The 19,023-nt window shown below is 37.3% G+C and overlaps 2 protein-coding genes across 3 annotated transcripts; one reads left to right on the forward strand and one right to left on the reverse strand.

The window, feature by feature from the left end:
• Positions 1–3,396: 3,396 nt before the first annotated feature.
• Positions 3,397–13,982, reverse strand: si:dkey-122c11.1. 2 transcript variants are annotated; one of them, XR_012401385.1, is made up of 12 exons: positions 13,885–13,982; positions 13,484–13,573; positions 5,775–5,834; positions 5,579–5,679; positions 5,328–5,447; positions 5,200–5,247; positions 5,018–5,101; positions 4,445–4,506; positions 4,236–4,283; positions 4,119–4,159; positions 3,870–4,023; positions 3,402–3,662 (listed from the first exon to the last, which is right to left on the reverse strand). XR_012401385.1 is itself a non-coding variant. In NM_001128297.1 (5 exons), exons 1-5 carry the CDS (start codon positions 4,498–4,500, stop codon positions 3,427–3,429), a joined length of 540 nt encoding a protein of 179 aa, NP_001121769.1. In that variant the 5' UTR covers positions 4,501–4,508; the 3' UTR covers positions 3,397–3,426. The 2 variants fall into 2 exon arrangements, 1 of the variants encoding a protein (NP_001121769.1); NM_001128297.1 differs by lacking the exons at positions 5,018–5,101; positions 5,200–5,247; positions 5,328–5,447; ... (2 more) ...; positions 13,484–13,573; positions 13,885–13,982 and having other exon boundaries at positions 3,397–3,662; positions 4,236–4,288; positions 4,445–4,508.
• Positions 7,206–13,393, forward strand: LOC141381651 (uncharacterized). Its single transcript, XM_073947517.1, has one exon. The coding sequence runs from the start codon at positions 8,209–8,211 to the stop codon at positions 10,150–10,152; it is 1,944 nt and encodes a 647-aa protein (XP_073803618.1). The 5' UTR covers positions 7,206–8,208; the 3' UTR covers positions 10,153–13,393.
• Positions 13,983–19,023: the final 5,041 nt, after the last annotated feature.

Consider the following 19,023-nt stretch of genomic DNA (forward strand, 5'->3'; position numbering starts at 1 on the left):
AGCAACGTGCTTGTGTATTCCAGAAACTACAATAGACAATTTTCGAAGGTCTGTTCAAACTGTCTCTATATGCCAGGGGTCAGGAGAGAAATGAGTGGACTTGGTGAAATAGGGTGGACCGCTTAAACTAAGTTTAGTGAGTTTCTTATATCTATGATCTCTGATAACATATAATTGAGTGACATTTTTGAGTATCCAACCCTCGTTTTGCAAAAATAAATTGCAGAAATGTTTTGAGAATCTGAAATCATTCACTTTGTAACAAGGCTAATAGAAAACTGACATCGTCATTTAGCAATAAATATATAAATATAAGCATAACATATTCTGATACTGAATTTATTTGTTCTTTATTAAGCTAGAAAGAACAAAAAGACAATGAAAATATGACAAGATCTAGGTGTTTATTGCTTTATCGTGTTGTTTGGTAAACGTACTGGCAACCACACACAGTGAGCATTGACTAGCTTGAGATGTGTGAGATATGTGAAGAGTTTCATTGTAAAACGAGATATCCATTTTGAGAAATGTTGGTTATTTGACTTTATTATTTAAGATATCAACAGTTAAGTTTGTTCACAATTTTTATACATTAAACCAGGGGTGTCCAAACTTTTTGGGCGGAGGGCCAGATGCAAAAAAAAAAAAAAAAAAAAAAACTTTTCCCGGGCCAAATTTTACACACATATATATATATATATATATATATGAAGATGTGTGAAGGTGCTGTAGTGCTGTCCTATATCTTGGGGGTAAATTTTGAAGCCCTTTCCCTTCATATTCTGTTTGAAGAGGTAGGTGTATAAAAACACAATTGATTGTCAGGTGTGTGTCTAATTTGACTCAGGTAAGGAAAGAGAAAGCAGGCAGAAAAGGAATGGTGCGTTCACACCAGACGCGGAACGCGCGTCAAGTGCGAGTGATTTACATGTTAAGTCAATGCAAACACGCGAATAGACATCCTGCGGCGCGATACGCGCAAATGCCGCGGAGCAAATTAAGTGAATGGCACAGTGCGAATAGCGCGATACGCATTGAGCGTTTTGTGCGTTTGACGGCTGAAAAATGGAAAATCACGAAAAATCATGAAAAATGAAAAATCACGAAAAATCATGAAAATTGGAAAAATCGAGAAAGTTATGAAAAAAAATCATGAAAAATCTTTAAAAATCATGAAAAATTTCAAAAAATGCCGAAAAAACATGAAATATGGAAAATCTTGAAAAATCACCAAAAATCATGAAAAATGGAAAAATCCTGAAAAATCATGAAATATGTAAAAATCTCGAAAAATGCAAAAATCTCGAAAAATCACAAAAAAAATTAATAAATCTCGAAAACCCTTAAAAAATCATGAAAAATGAAAAAATCTTGGAAAAAAAAAAAAATCACCAAAAATCATGAAAAATGAATTAAAAAAAAAATCACTAAAAATCATGAAAAATGAAAAAATCTTGAAAAATCACCAAAAATCATGAAAAATGATTTTTTTTTTTAAAAAAATTAAAAATCATAAAAAATATTTATATATTTATATATATAACGCTGAACGCAGCGTTTTTGTGATTTATTATACATAAAACTAAATAGAGCAACAAAATCAACAAACAAATGTCTAGGGGAAAATAAAGAAAATAACTACTTTACTACACAAATAAATAATGCTAAACAAAACCATAAGGTTGCAGAAATCAAGAGATGGTCTTTACACGAGGACGCCCCGTAGCCACACCGTCCTCCAGAAGCTAACACACAATTGCTTTTATATGGTTTGGGCCAATTAGTGAACAACCAGGCACCCAATCAGGATCTGCCACATCCATACTGAAATCCTGGGGTCGTCACACCTGGGTTCAATCCTCACCTAAATCTTATAATCCTTACGTACATTGGTGAGCCACCCAAGAACGCTAAAGCCAAATACAGCAAAATCTAATGTATTTCTGCTTATTATTAACCGATAACCATATTTATGCACATTTGCAAATAGTTTATTAATTTACCAATCAAATGGTCAGCTCATCAGCTCAAGTAGTTTGTTATTTTAGATATAGACAGGCGGCGAGTGCAAGCAGTACAGCGAAACCGCTCGCGCATCAAACTGGCTCGTAAAAAAACGACGGAGCACAGGGTAGATCTGCTCTTCTTTTTGGCATTGTGGCTGTTCATCAAGGCGACGACAAGGTTTGTTTGAGCGCAGGTTGACCATGGCTCATTATTATGTGTATATATAGTTCCGGTGTAATCTCTTGGCTTTGTATTATAAGCATGGCGGCTCTTTTTTTTTCATTCTGGCTTGTTGTGTAAGCGAATGACGTATCTCTGTAAACCAATAGCGTTTAGCTGCTCGTCTAGCTCCGCCTTTTGGTACCCTTTCTCATGTTTGGTACCCTTTTGAATGGTTGCCGAAAAAGTGGTACGGTTCGGTTCAGTATGCCTTTTGACAGGGGAAACGGCCATAAAATCGTACCAAACCGAACCACTCAGTGTAAATGGGCCACTAGCTATCTGTTCATTCAAAAGATTATTTATATGCAATACATATTGTACTGCTCATGTGCACTGATATTGTGTGCTGTCTGTAAGTAGTGTGTGTGTGAAGTTTAAAATTTTAGGTTTATATTTTTAAGATAAATAATTTTAGAGTAATATGTTATTTAATTATTAACATTCTGATTGTTTATATTATATATTTCTAACCAGCAATGTTATGTGGGCAAAATATAAACTAAAAGAGTTTATTAATCACAATGTCATGCTTAGATACTAAATATAACTTTTATGTTTTTTTTTTAATAAATGTTCAAAAAATTTACAAAGTAGGCCTTTTATGTATAAACAAGCATAACATACTACAATTACAACAATAGGCAGACACAAATATAGGAAAAAAGCCAAGTACACCTATCTGCAGCCCCGCCCACCTGTAATTTCATTGGTTAGTGGAGACGTAATAACGTCGATGCCACTACGTCGTGTCAGTAAACAGGAAATGCATTTACAACTTCTTAAAAATTGTTTTATTGTTAATAAAATACACAAAAGCGGTTATTCCTGCTAAATGTTTCAATGGTAATTATAAATATTATCTAATCATGAATTTTATCAATAAAGAAAACAGTTAGGTGAATTTCATTAGTATTTTTCCAGCAAAAATATAACTTCTTAAAAAGGATTCCTGAAAGATTACACTTACAGAAGTTAACTAGTTTTACTTTTGCAGAAGTACTGGTGATAATTGTTTTTTGGCCACATTTAATTTTTCTACAAATACCACGATTGAACTATGATTAGTGCTGCCTAATATATGTGTGTGTGTGTACACAGATGTACAGCAGTAAGACTGACAAGTTACCAAGAAAATAATAATAATTTAAGATTAAAAAATTAAGCGTTTTTTTGATTGTCTTTAATAAACAAAAACAATTAAACATTTTCATAGGGGAATTCCCCTCCAGCATTAAAGTGGCACTCTGCTAAGCAGTATCCTGGGAAGTCGATGGTGGAGTAGAATCCTCGCAGGACTCCTTTCCTGCCATCCCCAACATACCCAGGTGGGCAGTCTTTAAAAATGTCCCCACATTTAGGGCATTCGGTCAAGGAACATGGCACTCTGAACTCTTTTTTGTAGTCCTCAGAAAACCTACTCCAGTTGATGACACCTGAATAAAAATCAAGTACATTTAGCAAGACACAAACATAATTCAAAGTTTAACTAATAATACAGGACTGTTAAAAGTGTTTGACAAACTCTTTATTCTTTATCATGTGTACACACAGACAGACGGACAGAGATGAATAGAAACAAATATGGAATATGCCAAGCACTTTCCTTAGTCACTATTAAGATTTGTTTATAAATAACTTACTGTCCAGCCAAATGTAGTGAGCCTGCTCCCTGAACTTAGCATCGCTAACAATTTCTTTGTAGATCCTGCTCGTCAAGGAGAGGCGCAGGAAAGCCACATCACCATCCTCTGTGATGACCTTCAAAAGAATTTGCTGCAGGATCTCAGGAGGCATCTGAACAAAAATAGCCGACAATATGGCCAAATTGCTGCTTAACATATGCATATTAAAATAAAACTCAGAGTTAAAGATATTTCTATTAGGCATACCTTGGTCAGATAATCGTCAATTGGGATGGGGTCGATTGCCTCTAAATGAACAAAAAAAATTTAAAAACATCCTATTCCTGCTAATTGTAGCATTAAAAATACCAGTGTAAAGCCTACTTGCTCTCTGCGTTCTCATTCCTTTCCTGAGGCTTTTTCTTTCAGCATCTGACCAAAAAATGTTTTTAAAATAAAAAACTAAGATTAATGTAAAAACGTTATGCATTTTTCAGTAAAAAAAAAAAAAATAATAAGTTTTATGTAAAATTGCTAGGCTAAAGGTTCACTGATAAACTGAAAACATTTTACATTCAGAAGACCCAACTTACTTCAAAGGGTAGTTTGTCAGCAAAACTATGCAACACCAGTGTCTTAGCACTTGCATGTCAGACTGGAAAATAAAGAACAGATAAACTAATGCCAAGTAATAATAACAACAATAAAACCCTAGAAAACAAAGAACATCAATGAACATATAAAAATAGATAAATCTGAACAAATAGGAAAAAAGTGGAAAAAAAAAAAAAAAAAGGGAATATGTGGTTAAAAACAGAACTATCATTATCCCGAACTCTGAACTTTTCACTCATAAACCTGTAACTGCTCAAGTAGCGTGTATCACTGAAGCCTTGTTCAGAGAGGGAATCAGGCCAATAGATCTCCCTTTTTTTGGCTTCATGATCTATGACAGTGCAACTTTAACATTACATTTCATGAACTGAATCCTTTTCAGGTTTTATATCTAAAATAAGTGAAACACTTTGATATATTCCATTCATTTTTGCCAGATTTTCCTTAAACAAAATCATAAGAATTTTTAAAGAAATGTAGTATTTACAACACAAACACTAAATGACTTATTCTACACTGCCTCAGTTACAAAATCACACAATAACACTCACAGGAACATTAGACAGTGGGTCACCACACATTGGAGGCAACCAAGTCACTGTCACATATGCACTGAACAAATGGACTGTTATACCCTGTTAAGTGAAAATAAATTAAAATACAATTAAACAAGCAGATACAATCTTTTACATTAAATAAAGAGCTTTTTGGTCTAGGTCCTTCTTTGCATTACCTGAAGGCCAGCAACATCCTTTATTACAGAAAGGCAAGCATTCAAAATCTGTAATCATTCAAGGATAAATTTATTCTACTACTTGGGTTAAGGTATTGATATACCAAAATGTGTTTGCAGAATCTTACTGTCGCCTCTACATCTTGAAGTAGTCCCAATGTTTGGAAATACAACCTGGTGAGGACTGTGCCTCCAACAGATGCTAGGAATTCATCTTTTGGCCCTCTCTCCAGTAAGGCATGGTTTAACTATGAAAAGAACATACTATAATATACTGCAATACAATATCTTTCTCACTGTTCATCTTTATGCATTTTAGTTAAAGTATGTTTAATGATCGTCTAATGAATCAACATGTTTCATGATATATAAATCTAACCTTCTCCAGCTGGACTGGACTGGGTGGCTGTGTCCAGCATGCCTTGTTTGGTTGCACACATTCCAGAGTGAAAATACTCCCAGTGGAAGTTTGAACAGTCACTACAAAATATATAAAATTTAAATAATTAGCAACAACACCCCATTTAAAATGACAACCAATATGAAAGAAAAATATAAACAATTTAAATTCTTACAGTTGTTGTGTTGGTTCACTAAGGATCTCTTATCAGTCTTAACAGAGGGTGGAGGTGTGCCTTTAGATTGAAAAACAGTTGATGCATTATGTATAAAAGGTAATACTCTTACAACAACAAGTGGAAGAAGGAGGGCATCAAAGGAGAAAGAACGAGAAGAGAAGGAAGTGTGACGGCCTGAAAGGTTGGCCGCACAGTTCTGTGTAACAGCGTGCGTATTTACACACACACACACACACACACACACACACACACACACACACACACAACCACACATACACACACATACACACACGCAACCATGCAAACATATTCACAGTTATGCAGACATGACATTTCATTTTATAGTTTCTTTCTCCATATCTATTATACAAATCACAATACACATTAGTTTCTTTCTTGTGCTTTATTTATAGAAACTATAAATTTTTGTTACTACTAAATTAATTTGGAGTGCACACAAATTAGTTTCGTTGTATGATTAATGTTTGTTTCTTTTGGGTTACCGAGTGGTGCGCTGGAGACAGAAAGTGGTGGCCGGGTGGCTTCCGGTGCGGCAAAGATTGGAGTCCGGGCGGGAACGCCGGATTTATGCAAAATGGTTCCGCCCGGGCAAACCAACCGCTTGAATAATGCAGGGGGAGAAGTTATTGTAGATATCCTCTTTGATCAAATATTTATGTTCTGATTTTGTTCATTTGTTTATATTGGTTAATGTTTGATTTTATTATTTTTGTGGTAATGTTGTTATTGCATTTATTTTGTTTTTGTGATGTATGTAGTAATATGAATTTTTGTCTTTATCCCTTTGTAATTTAAATGAGCTCATCCTTTTCTTTATAAGCCTGGCTGTTCTTCATTGGCTGTTTCTCAATATGCGTTCTTCAGCGGTCTTGCGTCCTCGTGTTCTCGTGCAACGTCATCATCAGCTGCCTAAGTTCAGTTCCAATACTCAAGACCGCAAGTACGGAGGACGCGTAAAACTTCCCGGATGTGTTCTTGATATCGAGGACGCACCGATGCAGACTTCAGCAGCGAGCTCGCTCTGGAAGTCCCAGAAGTCATTGCAACAGGAGGTGGGAATTGCAGCATTTTATTTAGATTTATTATTAAAGTTCAGAGATATTACTTATTTACCTCAGGAGTTTCCCTAAATGAAGCGGTGAAAGTAAACATTAACATGAACATCTTAATAAAGGAATAAACACATTAAGGGTGTTTGTTTGATGAAATTCGTATTAAAATGTGTTTTATTTATATTGTGCAGAGTATATTTATAATGCTTTTATGCAAAGTATATATTTTGAAGAGGGGGGAAACAATAAATCGTTGTATGAAGGCTGTAATGTTTAAATAATTTCCATTTAAAACGCATGAAGGTCACATGACCATCAGGAAGAACGCAGCATCCCATTTCTCAAAGGACGCATTCTCTGCCCTCGCGGTCTCCTGAGTTCGTTCTTCCGAGGACACCTGGCAAGACCGCACTCTACAAGAACGCAAGTCCATTCTCTTCGTTCTTGGAATTGAGAAACAGCCATTGTAGCAGGTCAACACTAAATCAAGGAAGAAATAGGAAGGAAGAGGTGTGGTTATCAAGATTAAGATTGGGACACACAGGGTTAAATGCAACACTTGCGTTAATGGGTTTACATGAGGATGGGAAATGTGATGTATGTGGTGTAACTGAAAATGTAGATCATGCATTATTTATATGTAGCAAGTATAATAAACATCGCGATATGTTATTCAGTCAGTGTGGGGAAGATAAAACAATATATAAAATTATTCTAGGAAAAGGTATAATAGATTGGCAAGTATTTAGAGCGTTTATTAGGTATATCGAGTATTCGGGTTTAGGTTATAGATTATAGTCTAATAATTATGGGTGAGAGTATACTCAATCATTATCATGAAGGCCCTTTATGTTAGAGGAGCTGAACACGCAGCGCTGACATGAGTATGTGGTCTAGATGCAAAGATTGGAGAATATGAAACATCCAAGTTTTTTTTTTTTTGTCCCTTTCCCTCCCTCCTCGTTTCTTTCTGTTGCCCTTTCTAATATTCAGACCCATCATCGGAGTAAGATTCTGTACAGTAGGTGGCGATAATGCTTTTTAATGAGTTAGTCGCCATAAAACAGAAAGAAGAAGAAGAAGAAGAATTGTAGCAGGTCATTTTGTGTTGGTTGGTTATGTTGGCCTCATGTTCCTTTACTTTCTTTTTTGTTAAATTATATTAATTTGAGGACTTATGTCCTATTTGTTGAGAATAAATCTCAAGTGGAGGATTTTTGGCTTGTGTTCTGTTTCCTTTGACCCTCGGTCCCTTACAGATGGTGTCAGAAGAAGTGGGATGTTGAGTTTGGTTTAGAACACAAGCCAGTCTATTTGCCCCTCGTGGCAGTTTTTTTTGTCTTCCCCCTTTATTCATTATGAGTCGTGTAACCAAGAAAAAGAACCCATCTCTGCATCAAGGAGAAGATAATGATGAAGAGGAAGTCCAAGTGGTGGCTGAAGAGGCTGTTGGAGGAAAGCCAGCAGGGGTAACTGAAGTTTCAGTGGCTGAACTTGCAAGCTTACTAAGAGCACACATGGCCAGGACAGAGTGCTGTGAGATGGACAGACAGAGGAAGTATGTGAATCAGGAGCGACGCTTTAAAGCTCTCCAGCACCAATTTAGTTTGCTACAGATGGAGGTTCAAGCCCGCACTTCTCCAACCACTCATCTGCTTGATGATGATCAAGAGGCCTCAGGATGGTCTGATGCAAACCCGCTAAATTCAGATGGGCTGCCAGTGACTCAGGTACGTCAGAATAATTCTGATCAAACTGTGGATAACATAGTCCTGCCCCCCTCTCTAGTGCCTAGGCTGGAAAAGTTAAATGAGACTGACGATGTGGAGCACTTTCTAGTCACCTTTCAACAGATTGCTGTTGCTTGTAGATGGAACAGGAGTGACTGGGTCTGGCACCTGATTCCACTGTTGACTGGTAAGGCCAGAGCAGCCTATGTTAATATGGAAGTGACAGAGTCAGCTGATTATGATAAAGTTAAGTCTGCTATTCTGAAGAAAAATGACATCAATGTTGAAACATATCGACAAAGGTTTCGTTCTCTGGCTGTTAATCCATCCGAAAGTCCAAAGGAGCTTTATAGCCGTCTTAAAGAGCTGTTTACTAAATGGATTCAACCTAAGGGGAAGACTGTAGAAGAGGTGAGTGAAGCTATTATACTTGAACAGTACCTCAGAATACTCTCCCCTGAACTGCAGGTGTGGATAAGGGAACGTGACCCTGGATCTGCTTCGGAGGCAGCGTCATGGGCTGATGTGTTTGTGGCAGCTAGAGGAAGGAGTAAGCCTTGGACATTTAAGTCTGGTGGTGAGAATTGCTCTATTAGTATGGGGCAGGGCCGACAGAAGACAGAGGGACAAGGTAAACCTTACTTTGGTAAAGCACCTGGCAATTTGAGTCTGACGTCAAGACGGCCGCCAATATGCCATATGTGTGGGCAAGAAGGGCACATCAAACCAAATTGTCAAAAGAATTCTGTACAGTCTATGCATCTGTGTTTTGTCCCCAAGAAAAACCCTATCCCAGCTGATTCAACCGCTTTAAGGATGACTGTTGTGGAGTCGGATGGTAAACTCTTGTCTGCTTTAATAGATACTGGCAGTGATCAGACTCTGATGGACAGGAGATTTGTGCCACCGGCTTTGATCGACCAGAGAAATCAGCTGCCCATTCGTTGTGTGCATGGAGATGAGAGGTTGCTGCCCACAGCCAGTATCAGTATGAAGGTAAAAGGGCAAGCATATGTGCTGAAGGTGGGTGTGTCTGACAGCTTACCTTTTCCAATAATTCTGGGTCGTGATCTACCTGTATTATTTGAATTGTTGCATCCAGCACAGGAGTGTAATATGGTAGTCACCCGATCAATGGCGAAACCAAATGAAGAACATGTGCATACATTGAGTACATTACCTTTCTTTGAGACCGAAATAGAGACTGGCGTGGCAGAGAAGAGAAAGACAAGGAGGGAGAAGATCAGAGAAAAGGTAAAACACAATGCCTTTAAACCTGTCTCATGTCATTTGCCTGTTGACTTCCAGTTGCCAATAGATATCATCCAGATGCAACAGAGTGATATCAGCCTGAAAGAGTGTTTGAGTAGATCTGTAGATGCTGAGGAGGAGGAGGAGAAACCTGAGGATGACAAGACTGTGACGTTTGTGAGGATCAAGGGGATACTTTATCGCCAGATTGGGCCACGGAGACAGTTGGTGGTTCCGCAGTGTGTTCGAGAGGTTGTATTACATCTGAGCCACTCTGTTCCTTGGGCTGGCCACCTGGGGAAGAATAAGACCATTGCTTGAATCAAAAGGTATTTCTATTGGCCTGGCTTGGAAGGAGATGTAGCCCAGTTCTGCAAAAGTTGTCCTGTCTGCCAAAAAGTCTCACTCCAGAGTCCTAGGAAAGCACTGCTACAACCCCTTCCTATTATCACCACCCCATTTGAAAGGCTTGGGATGGATGTTGTCGGACCTCTTGAAAAGAGTCGATCAGGTAACCGGTTCATGTTGGTGATAACTGATTATGCCACAAGATACCCAGAGGTATTTCCCTTAAGGTTTGTGAAAGCTAAATCTATTGCTACTTCACTGGTCCAGTTATTCTCCAGAGTGGGTTTCCCCATGGAAATCTTAACTGACCAGGGTACCAATTTTATGTCAACACTGCTAAAACAGGTTTACCGGCTTCTGGGCATTAAGAGCATACAAACTACCCCTTATCATCCTCAAACTGATGGGTTGACTGAACGATTCAATCAGACGTTGAAATAGATGCTCAGGAAATTTGTAACTGAGACCGGCCAGGATTGGGACCAGTGGCTGCCCTATCTTCTATTTGCTTATAGAGAAGTTCCCCAATCTTCTACAGGCTTCTCTCCCTTTGAGTTGCTATACGGTCGTGATGTTCGGGGCCCACTGGCTCTGCTCAAAGAGGTATGGGAAGACAGTCCTGATCAGAAAGAGCCCAATAATGTTGTCTCCTATGTTTTACAGATGAGGGAACGCTTTGAGAAAATGGCCAGTTTGGCCCAAACCAACCTGACTAAAGCTAAAGAACAGCAACGTCTTTGGTATGACCCTGCGGCTCGAGAGAGAAATTTACAAGTTGGCCAGAAGGTACTTGTGATGTTGCCTACTGAGGAAAGTAAGCTGTTGGCTAAATGGCAAGGCCCTTTTGAGGTTAAGAGGAAACTCAGTCCCACAACTTATGAGATCTTTACACCGGGTCAAGCACGAGCCAGTCGAGTTCTGCATGTTAACCTGTTAAAAGAGTGGACCCCTCGAGCTAAAGGAGAGTTAAGGTCTCTAATGGTCTGTCGAAGAGGAGGAATCAGATGAGCAGTATTTGCCTGAGCCAAATGTGGGAGATCTTGAACTAGATCATCTGTCTGAGGCACAATAGTTGCAAGTGAGAGCAGTTTGCACTTCTGATGTGTTTTCTGAATTCCCAGGCTTTACCAAACTAATCCAGCATGATATAGTCTTGAAACCTGAGGCTGTTGTGAGACGTCGAAGTTACAGAGTGCCTGAGCGACTGCAGGAGAAGTTGAAGGAAGAAGTGGAAATGATGTTACATCTGGGAATTATTGAGCCATCCCACAGTGAGTGGTGTCAGCCGGTTGTTTTCGTGCCCAAGAAAGACGGGAGTATTCGATTTTGTATTGACTTCAGGTATCTGAATTCAGTTTCTAAATTTGATTCTTATCCTACTCCTCGTATTAGTGATCTGATTGACCGATTGGGACAAGCCCAATATATAACGACAATGGATCTTTCTAAAGTCTATTGGCAGATTTCCCTGACCTTGTCTTCTAGGCCGCTCACTGCCTTCAGAACACCATGGGGCCTATTTCATTTTAAGGTGTTACCCTTTGGATTGCATGGAGCTGGTGCAACGTTCCAGAGATTAATGGATAAGGTATTGCATGGATTGACTTTTGCAGCTGCATATATTGATGATGTTGTGTACAGCAACACCTGTGATGAACACGTGCAGAATCTTCAAGAGGTGATGAGGCGTCTTCAGAGTGCAGGCCTGACTGTTAATCCGAAGAAATGTTCTGTGGCCAAGAGAGAAACTGAATATTTGGGCTATGTCATAGGTCAAGGGATGGTCCGACCGCAAATAGGGAAGATCCAAGCTCTGGAGAAGTGTCCTGTGCCACAAACGCGCAAGGATTTGCGATCTTTCTTAGGTATGGCAGGGTTTTACCATCGATTCATACCCAATTTTTCCAGTAGAGCTGCCACGTTGACAGATATGGTGGGGACACATTGCCCGAATCAGTTGCAGTGGACTGAGGACAAACTGAAAGCTTTCCGAGACATCCAGGGAGCTTTAACGACCAATGCTGTACTTTATAATCCTGACTTTAACCTTCCATTTGTTGTACAGACTGATGCCTCAGAGAGGGGCCTAGGTGCCGTTCTCTTGCAGGGTATGCCTGAAGCCAGACGACCCGTTGCCTTTATCAGCCGAAAGTTGTTCCCAAGGGAGATGCGTTACTCTACCATTGAAAAAGAGTGTTTGGCCGTGAAGTGGGCTTTGGATTCTTTGAGGTACTATCTGTTGGGTGGAGAGTTTGTCTTGGAGACCGATCACAAGGCATTGCAGTGGTTAGAGAAAATGAAGGACACAAATGGGCGGATAACGAGATGGTATCTTGCAATGCAGCCATTCAGTTTCAAAGTACAACATGTGCCGGGAAAAACTAATGTTACTGCTGACTACCTGTCCCGATGCTCTAGTGAAGTTCTGGAAGAGGGGGAGAGTGTGACGGCCTGAAAGGTTGGCCGCACAGTTCTGTGTAACAGCGTGCGTATATACACACACACACACACACAACCACACATACACACACGCAACCATGCAAACATATTCACAGTTATGCAGACATGACATTTCATTTTATAGTTTCTTTCTCCATATCTATTATACAAATCACAATACACATTAGTTTCTTTCTTGTGCTTTATTTATAGAAACTATAAATTTTTGTTACTACTAAATTAATTTGGAGTGCACACAAATTAGTTTCGTTGTATGATTAATGTTTGTTTCTTTTGGGTTACCGAGTGGTGCGCTGGAGACAGAAAGTGGTGGCCGGGTGGCTTCCGGTGCGGCAAAGATTGGAGTCCGGGCGGGAACGCCGGATTTATGCAAAATGGTTCCGCCCGGGCAAACCAACCGCTTGAATAATGCAGGGGGAGAAGTTATTGTAGATATCCTCTTTGATCAAATATTTATGTTCTGATTTTGTTTATTTGTTTATATTGGTTAATGTTTGATTTTATTATTTTTGTGGTAATGTTGTTATTGCATTTATTTTGTTTTTGTGATGTATGTAGTAATATGAATTTTTGTCTTTATCCCTTTGTAATTTAAATGAGCTCATCCTTTTCTTTATAAGCCTGGCTGTTCTTCATTGTAGCAGGTCATTTTGTGTTGGTTGATTATGTTGGCCTCATGTTCCTTTACTTTCTTTTTTGTTAAATTATATTAATTTGAGGACTTATGTCCTATTTGTTGAGAATAAATCTCAAGTGGAGGATTTTTGGCTTGTGTTCTGTTTCCTTTGACCCTCGGTCCCTTACAGAAGAATAAGGAGAAAAACAGAGAAACAACAATTTTTACCAAAATCCTTTGGTGCCTGTTTGAACACTGGCTCATGATCAGGTACAATCTCCATTTCAGAAAACACATGCTTGTCCGTGAATCTGTGGGCTAAGACAAACAAAAATAATAATAAAAAAAGGTTAAATGCTGTGAACTATGTGGCCCTATGAGGTAGTCATTAAAACTTTGATAAAATATTTACACAAGTATGAAGAATATTTTTAAAAATTGTGTGTGTGCCAGCCAAGGAAAGTGAACTTTTAGTTTTCCATCTTTTGCTTGTTTAATATTTTTAGCAGAGGGGTCTTGCACTCTGCCCTCAAATGGGTGGAAAAGTGGACATCGTGGACATCTTTTATTTGTGTGTGCAACTAAGCTTCGAGGGTAATCATAGATTGTGATATTAGGAAAATTCTTACATGACAGCAGAAGGTCCGAGAAATCATGTGGACTCTCAGCTCTCAGGTTAAATTTGATTGAGTAAACAATCCCACACGGACACATGATTACACCTACACCACCTATAAACACACACACACACACACACACAAAAAAAAAACTAAATTATTGAAACACTAAATAAACCATTTCAACAACAATATAGTACATTTTAACGTGGATCAAAAACCTTTCATAAATTATCCTAAAACTCGAGCAGCAATCCTTTCATATATTAGGATAATTTAAAAAACTTTGATCCACTTCAAATGTTTAACATATACTGTACACATGTGGGCATATATACATATACAGTACTTATACATGCAGATACATACATGCCATAACTCACCTGAAGCACCCCAAATCTTTTCAAACACCTTGTTGTATGTCACTCTATTTGACATTTAATCACAAAGTCTGAGGATGAGATCTATTTTGGAACCAACATTATCAACCCCAAACTGTCGACACAGCTTTTTGAAATCTGCAATCTAATCATAAGCAAATTTGAGAGTAAGTTTAGCAAAAAGTGAATTAATTATTTATTATTAAATTAATTTTAAAATACAAATCAGGCATGTCTCCATTTTCTCCCTTTTCGTTTTGTTCAATTCTTTCAACCCATTCCTGTGGTATTGCTCTTTTTAAATCCTCAAACTGTTTTACAAGTGTTCTTTTCCCTTAATTCACTTCATTTTCCGATAACATGTCTTCAATTACCTGTAATGGATTTTATCACCATTTATCACCTTATAGAGCACATCCTTCACTTGCCTAATTCCAGCTTTCCACCATTTTTTTATAATATATTACATTTCCATCTTTCTTGACATTCATGTTTAAAAACAAAGGTTGTTCTAAGAGCTGGTTTCTTCCTTTAGGTACAATGAGCATATTTTCTAAAAAGCTTCCCCAAGCTTCTAAAACCTGTCCACATTTCTTTTTTTGTTTTCATACATAATACACTACATCCCTTATTTACTTGACCACATTTCTTTAAAAAATAGCCCATGACACTTTTCCACACTGCTTTACTCTTAACATCTACAAAACATTTTACCAATTTTGTCCTTAATGTTTTCATCCTTAAAAGGGGGTATATCCTTAAAACGTGTCGTATGCTATTTTTGCTCTTCCTTTTCCCGATAAGAAATCTAAACACATTTTCAAAATTCTTTTATAGTAATCAAAAGGCAATGGGGTAACACTCAGCACATACCACATTTTTGAGAGTTGAAAAGAGTGTGTGTATGAGAATTAGAAGGGCAGATGGATGGAACTTAGATGGAAATTAGATTGAGATATTGCAAACTGAGAAACCTGACATTGTAGGCAAAGGTTTTATTGATTAATTCTCTAATATATTAATCTTAGCTCCAGTTTCTTTACAATACCTCTTTAAAATCCCCATTGCCTTTGTTACAATTTGGATGTCTTCAACCAACAAAGTTGTGTCATCTGCATACTGGTAAATTGGCTCAAGTTCGGTTCTTTCTTCTATTTGTATTTCTTTTATTCCATTGACTGCTTTTATTGCAAGTCCCAATGGTTCAGCTACTAATGTGTACAGTAGTGCAGATAGTGGACATCCTTGTCTCATAGACCTTGTTGGTTGAAAACATTCCGATAAAAAAAAACATTGCATTTAATACATGTCAAAATATTATAATAAAAAATGTTGATCCATTTCCTAAAATTCTCCCCAAATCCAAAGTTTTTAATCACTTCAAACAAATAGTCATTTTCTCCGTTCCTTGTTTTAATTCTCCATTTTTATCCAACACCTCTTTCATTGTCTCCTTTCTGTCTAGTCTTTTCTAAGTTAAAGAAGTATTTTGTACTTCGATCTCCTTCAACAGTGTACTTTGCTTTGCTTCTAATTATATTATTTTACAATATTTTATTGAACATTTTTTATGTCTAACTTCATGTTGTCCCACTATATTCTTTTATCTTTCCTATACATTCTATCCAATTTACTGTTTACAATTATTTGTTGATTTTTTTTTCTTTGTATGTCTCATGTATTAAAATTGTTGCGTTCAAAATCCATACACCTAATCCCCTTTCAACTTTTACACAATCTAACTTCACACAAAAAATCGAATGATCACTAAATACAACGTTTTTGTAAAATACACTTTTTATATAGTCTTTCATTTCTACATTACATAACATATAATCAATCCTACTTCACCTCATTTAAAACCAGTTGCATTCTTGAAAATTTCCTCTTTGTCTTATTCCTCTCTCTCCACACATCTATTAAATTGCATTCTGTCATCATTTGCAGTAGCTCCTTTCTCCCCTTGTCTTTTCTTTATACCATCTTACTCCCCAGATCTAATTCTGTGAAAACAGTATTAAAATCTCAAACTACAATAACATTCTGCCATTTTTTACATTTATACTAACGTTTATAAAGAAGTTCACTTTTTCATTTTTTTTCACTGGATGCATGAATATTATAAATTATGAAATTATCTTCAACTTTTTCTAATTTCATCGCCATGCTTTTCCCAACTCATGATATTTGACCATCCCATTTACTTTGAACCATTTTGAACCACTTTAATTTTTCCAAATTTTTTCTTGCAAAACAATCATGTCAGCTATCTTTACATAACACCAACATTTTTCAAATTTCTCCACATTCAATAAACCTCTTGCATTCCATGATAAAATGTTAAAAAAAACGCTTGTGTCCACTGTTCTTGTTCTGACGTCTGTTTTTCGTTCACATTTTTTCCTCTCCCCTTATATTGTTTGTTTCCTCCTCCATTACCCTTGTTTTTAAATCTTCTTTTTCCTTGTTTCTTTCATGCACCTGTCCGTCCTCTTGTTTTGCTCCCCCCTTCCTCTCCTTTCATCCAACATTCACACTTGTTTAAAAATTGTATAAATTCTGGATGTCACCGTGTAAAACTAAGACACTGTGACTAACAAACACACATCACATTGCACTCGTACATACTTTTAAACATGGACCTTTGTGTTATTTGTATCGTGCATGTGTTTGTTTGTGTAATGTGTACATGTTGTTTTTTCTGTCAAGATTAGCATTGTGTTTATGTAAAAATTTCAATTTTATGTCAAACAATAGCCCATATCAACACTGAAATAACCACAGACACATTTTCTTTCAAACTTCATTTATTAACCAAACATAGAGAGTTTACATATACTTACCAGTTTCCATTTCTCAGCACCAAACCTGTTTAACTTTCAAACAAAGCCATTTATACAGATTTTTCCCACCTTCACTTTGGAGCAGCCATTTTCCATAACATCATCAGGGTCACAACCCCCTGGTCAGTAAATAAAAATCCCAGTTTTGTTGTTTAAATTTGTATTGGTTATTTGTTGTGTTGTATTTTGAGTTTTGTATGCATATTCATTTACTTGCATTAATTTATATTTCTGTTAAATGTCTTTTTATGTATTTTTCTTTTTGTCTACATGGTAACCCACTACCAGTAAAATGGTTTAACCCATGGGCGGGGCCAATACAATAAAATGGCCCCAAACATTTACTTGGAGTGGGTAGTTGTAGGAGAAGGTTGTTTGTGTCAGTATTGTTAACAGATTTTGTTCAGGTCATTTACTTGATTTAGCTGAACAAGCCTGTATATACATTGTAAATATAGAATAGTTTATTTTTCTTTATTGTTATTTTGTCACTTTCACCTGTTTTGCTGGATTTTTGTTTTCACTTTGTGTAAATAAATCACTCTTCACTTTCACCAGCGGCTTCTGTGACACTTTTTTGCCTCCATCCACCTGGTCAATCGTAACAGTTGGTGTCAGAAGTAACTCGGGTGAGTGTCACAGAATTACCAAATATGCCGCCTAAGAAGAAAACTCAGCTAGAAGCTGATGTGGATGTCAATCGTAACACTGGACATTTGACAGTATTACAATATAAGTATTACAACCTTGCAAAGTGTCCCTTTTCTTCACATTTATAGCACTTAAAATCTGTGCAATCCATTAACAGGTGCTTTTTCCTTCATATCACATTAACATTTAAAAACTCCAGAAATTTCACAAAACAAATACATTAAAATAAACATTCTTCATAAAATAATATCCTCTTTGGGCATCTTCCACTTTAAACCATTTAAAACATTATACACTTCATCATTAAACACATCATAAAAGCTTGGTAACATATCTTCTTCTTTAAAATACCAGTACAGTCTTTCTATGCATCTTTCCATTTTTCTTTTTATTACATTCCACACATTAACAGGTGCTCAGGGCTCATGCACAGCCTACAGGTCTTCACTTGGTGGCTGTGCATTACCCTGAAGTACCTTTTGCTGTTTCCAGCTTTGTGCTACATGGGAATGATGCCACCTCCTTAGGGAACCTTACTTCTAGGAACCTTGTTCCGTCCTCAATGTCAGTGCCTGTGTAAACTCTTCTTTTAATTTTTGATATGGGATAAACTCCCCATCCTTCTAATTTTTCTAAAATTTCTCTGTCATTAAGATAGACTGGCAGGTGCACGAAATAAACAACATAATCCCTGTTTTGCAGCTTTTTGATTTTAACAGTTCATTTCCTTAATCAACAGTTCATAGATCAATTCCTCACATGTTTCTTGCTTTACCATAGTTAGTTCAAACTCTTTTCCTTGCCTCAGTCTCAAAGCCAGAATCTTCCCATGACCACACTTGTCTGTCACTGCTTTAATGATGTCCACAGCTCTTACCTCATTTACTTTTTCGGCATTCACTATTACTGTTACTTCTTTTAAACATTTTCTTCCAAGTTTTTCCTTTGTCCAGCTCGTTGTCTATCGTCCAGTCCATTGTCCTTAACCATTCTTGCCCCTCCATCCAGTCTAGTTTCATTTGCCAAGAGAGTCTCTGCATCCAGCCCAGTTTCGTTTGCCAAAGAACGGTCCATTTTATGCCCAGGAAAAGTGAAAAACAAAAAAAACAAAAAACACCCTCCAGTTAGCAAGATGCTGCTCTTAGGTGGTTTAAATAAATAAAATAGACTCTATGTCACTCCATAAAAAAAAACACAAACAAACACACAACAAAAATTCTAAAATGAAGGAGACCCTTTCTCCAAACTGCAGCTGTTCACTCCCTGTATCGCTCACT

This window comes from Danio rerio, chromosome 4, assembly GCF_049306965.1.
Source record: "Danio rerio strain Tuebingen ecotype United States chromosome 4, GRCz12tu, whole genome shotgun sequence".
Taxonomy (NCBI): domain Eukaryota; kingdom Metazoa; phylum Chordata; class Actinopteri; order Cypriniformes; family Danionidae; genus Danio; species Danio rerio.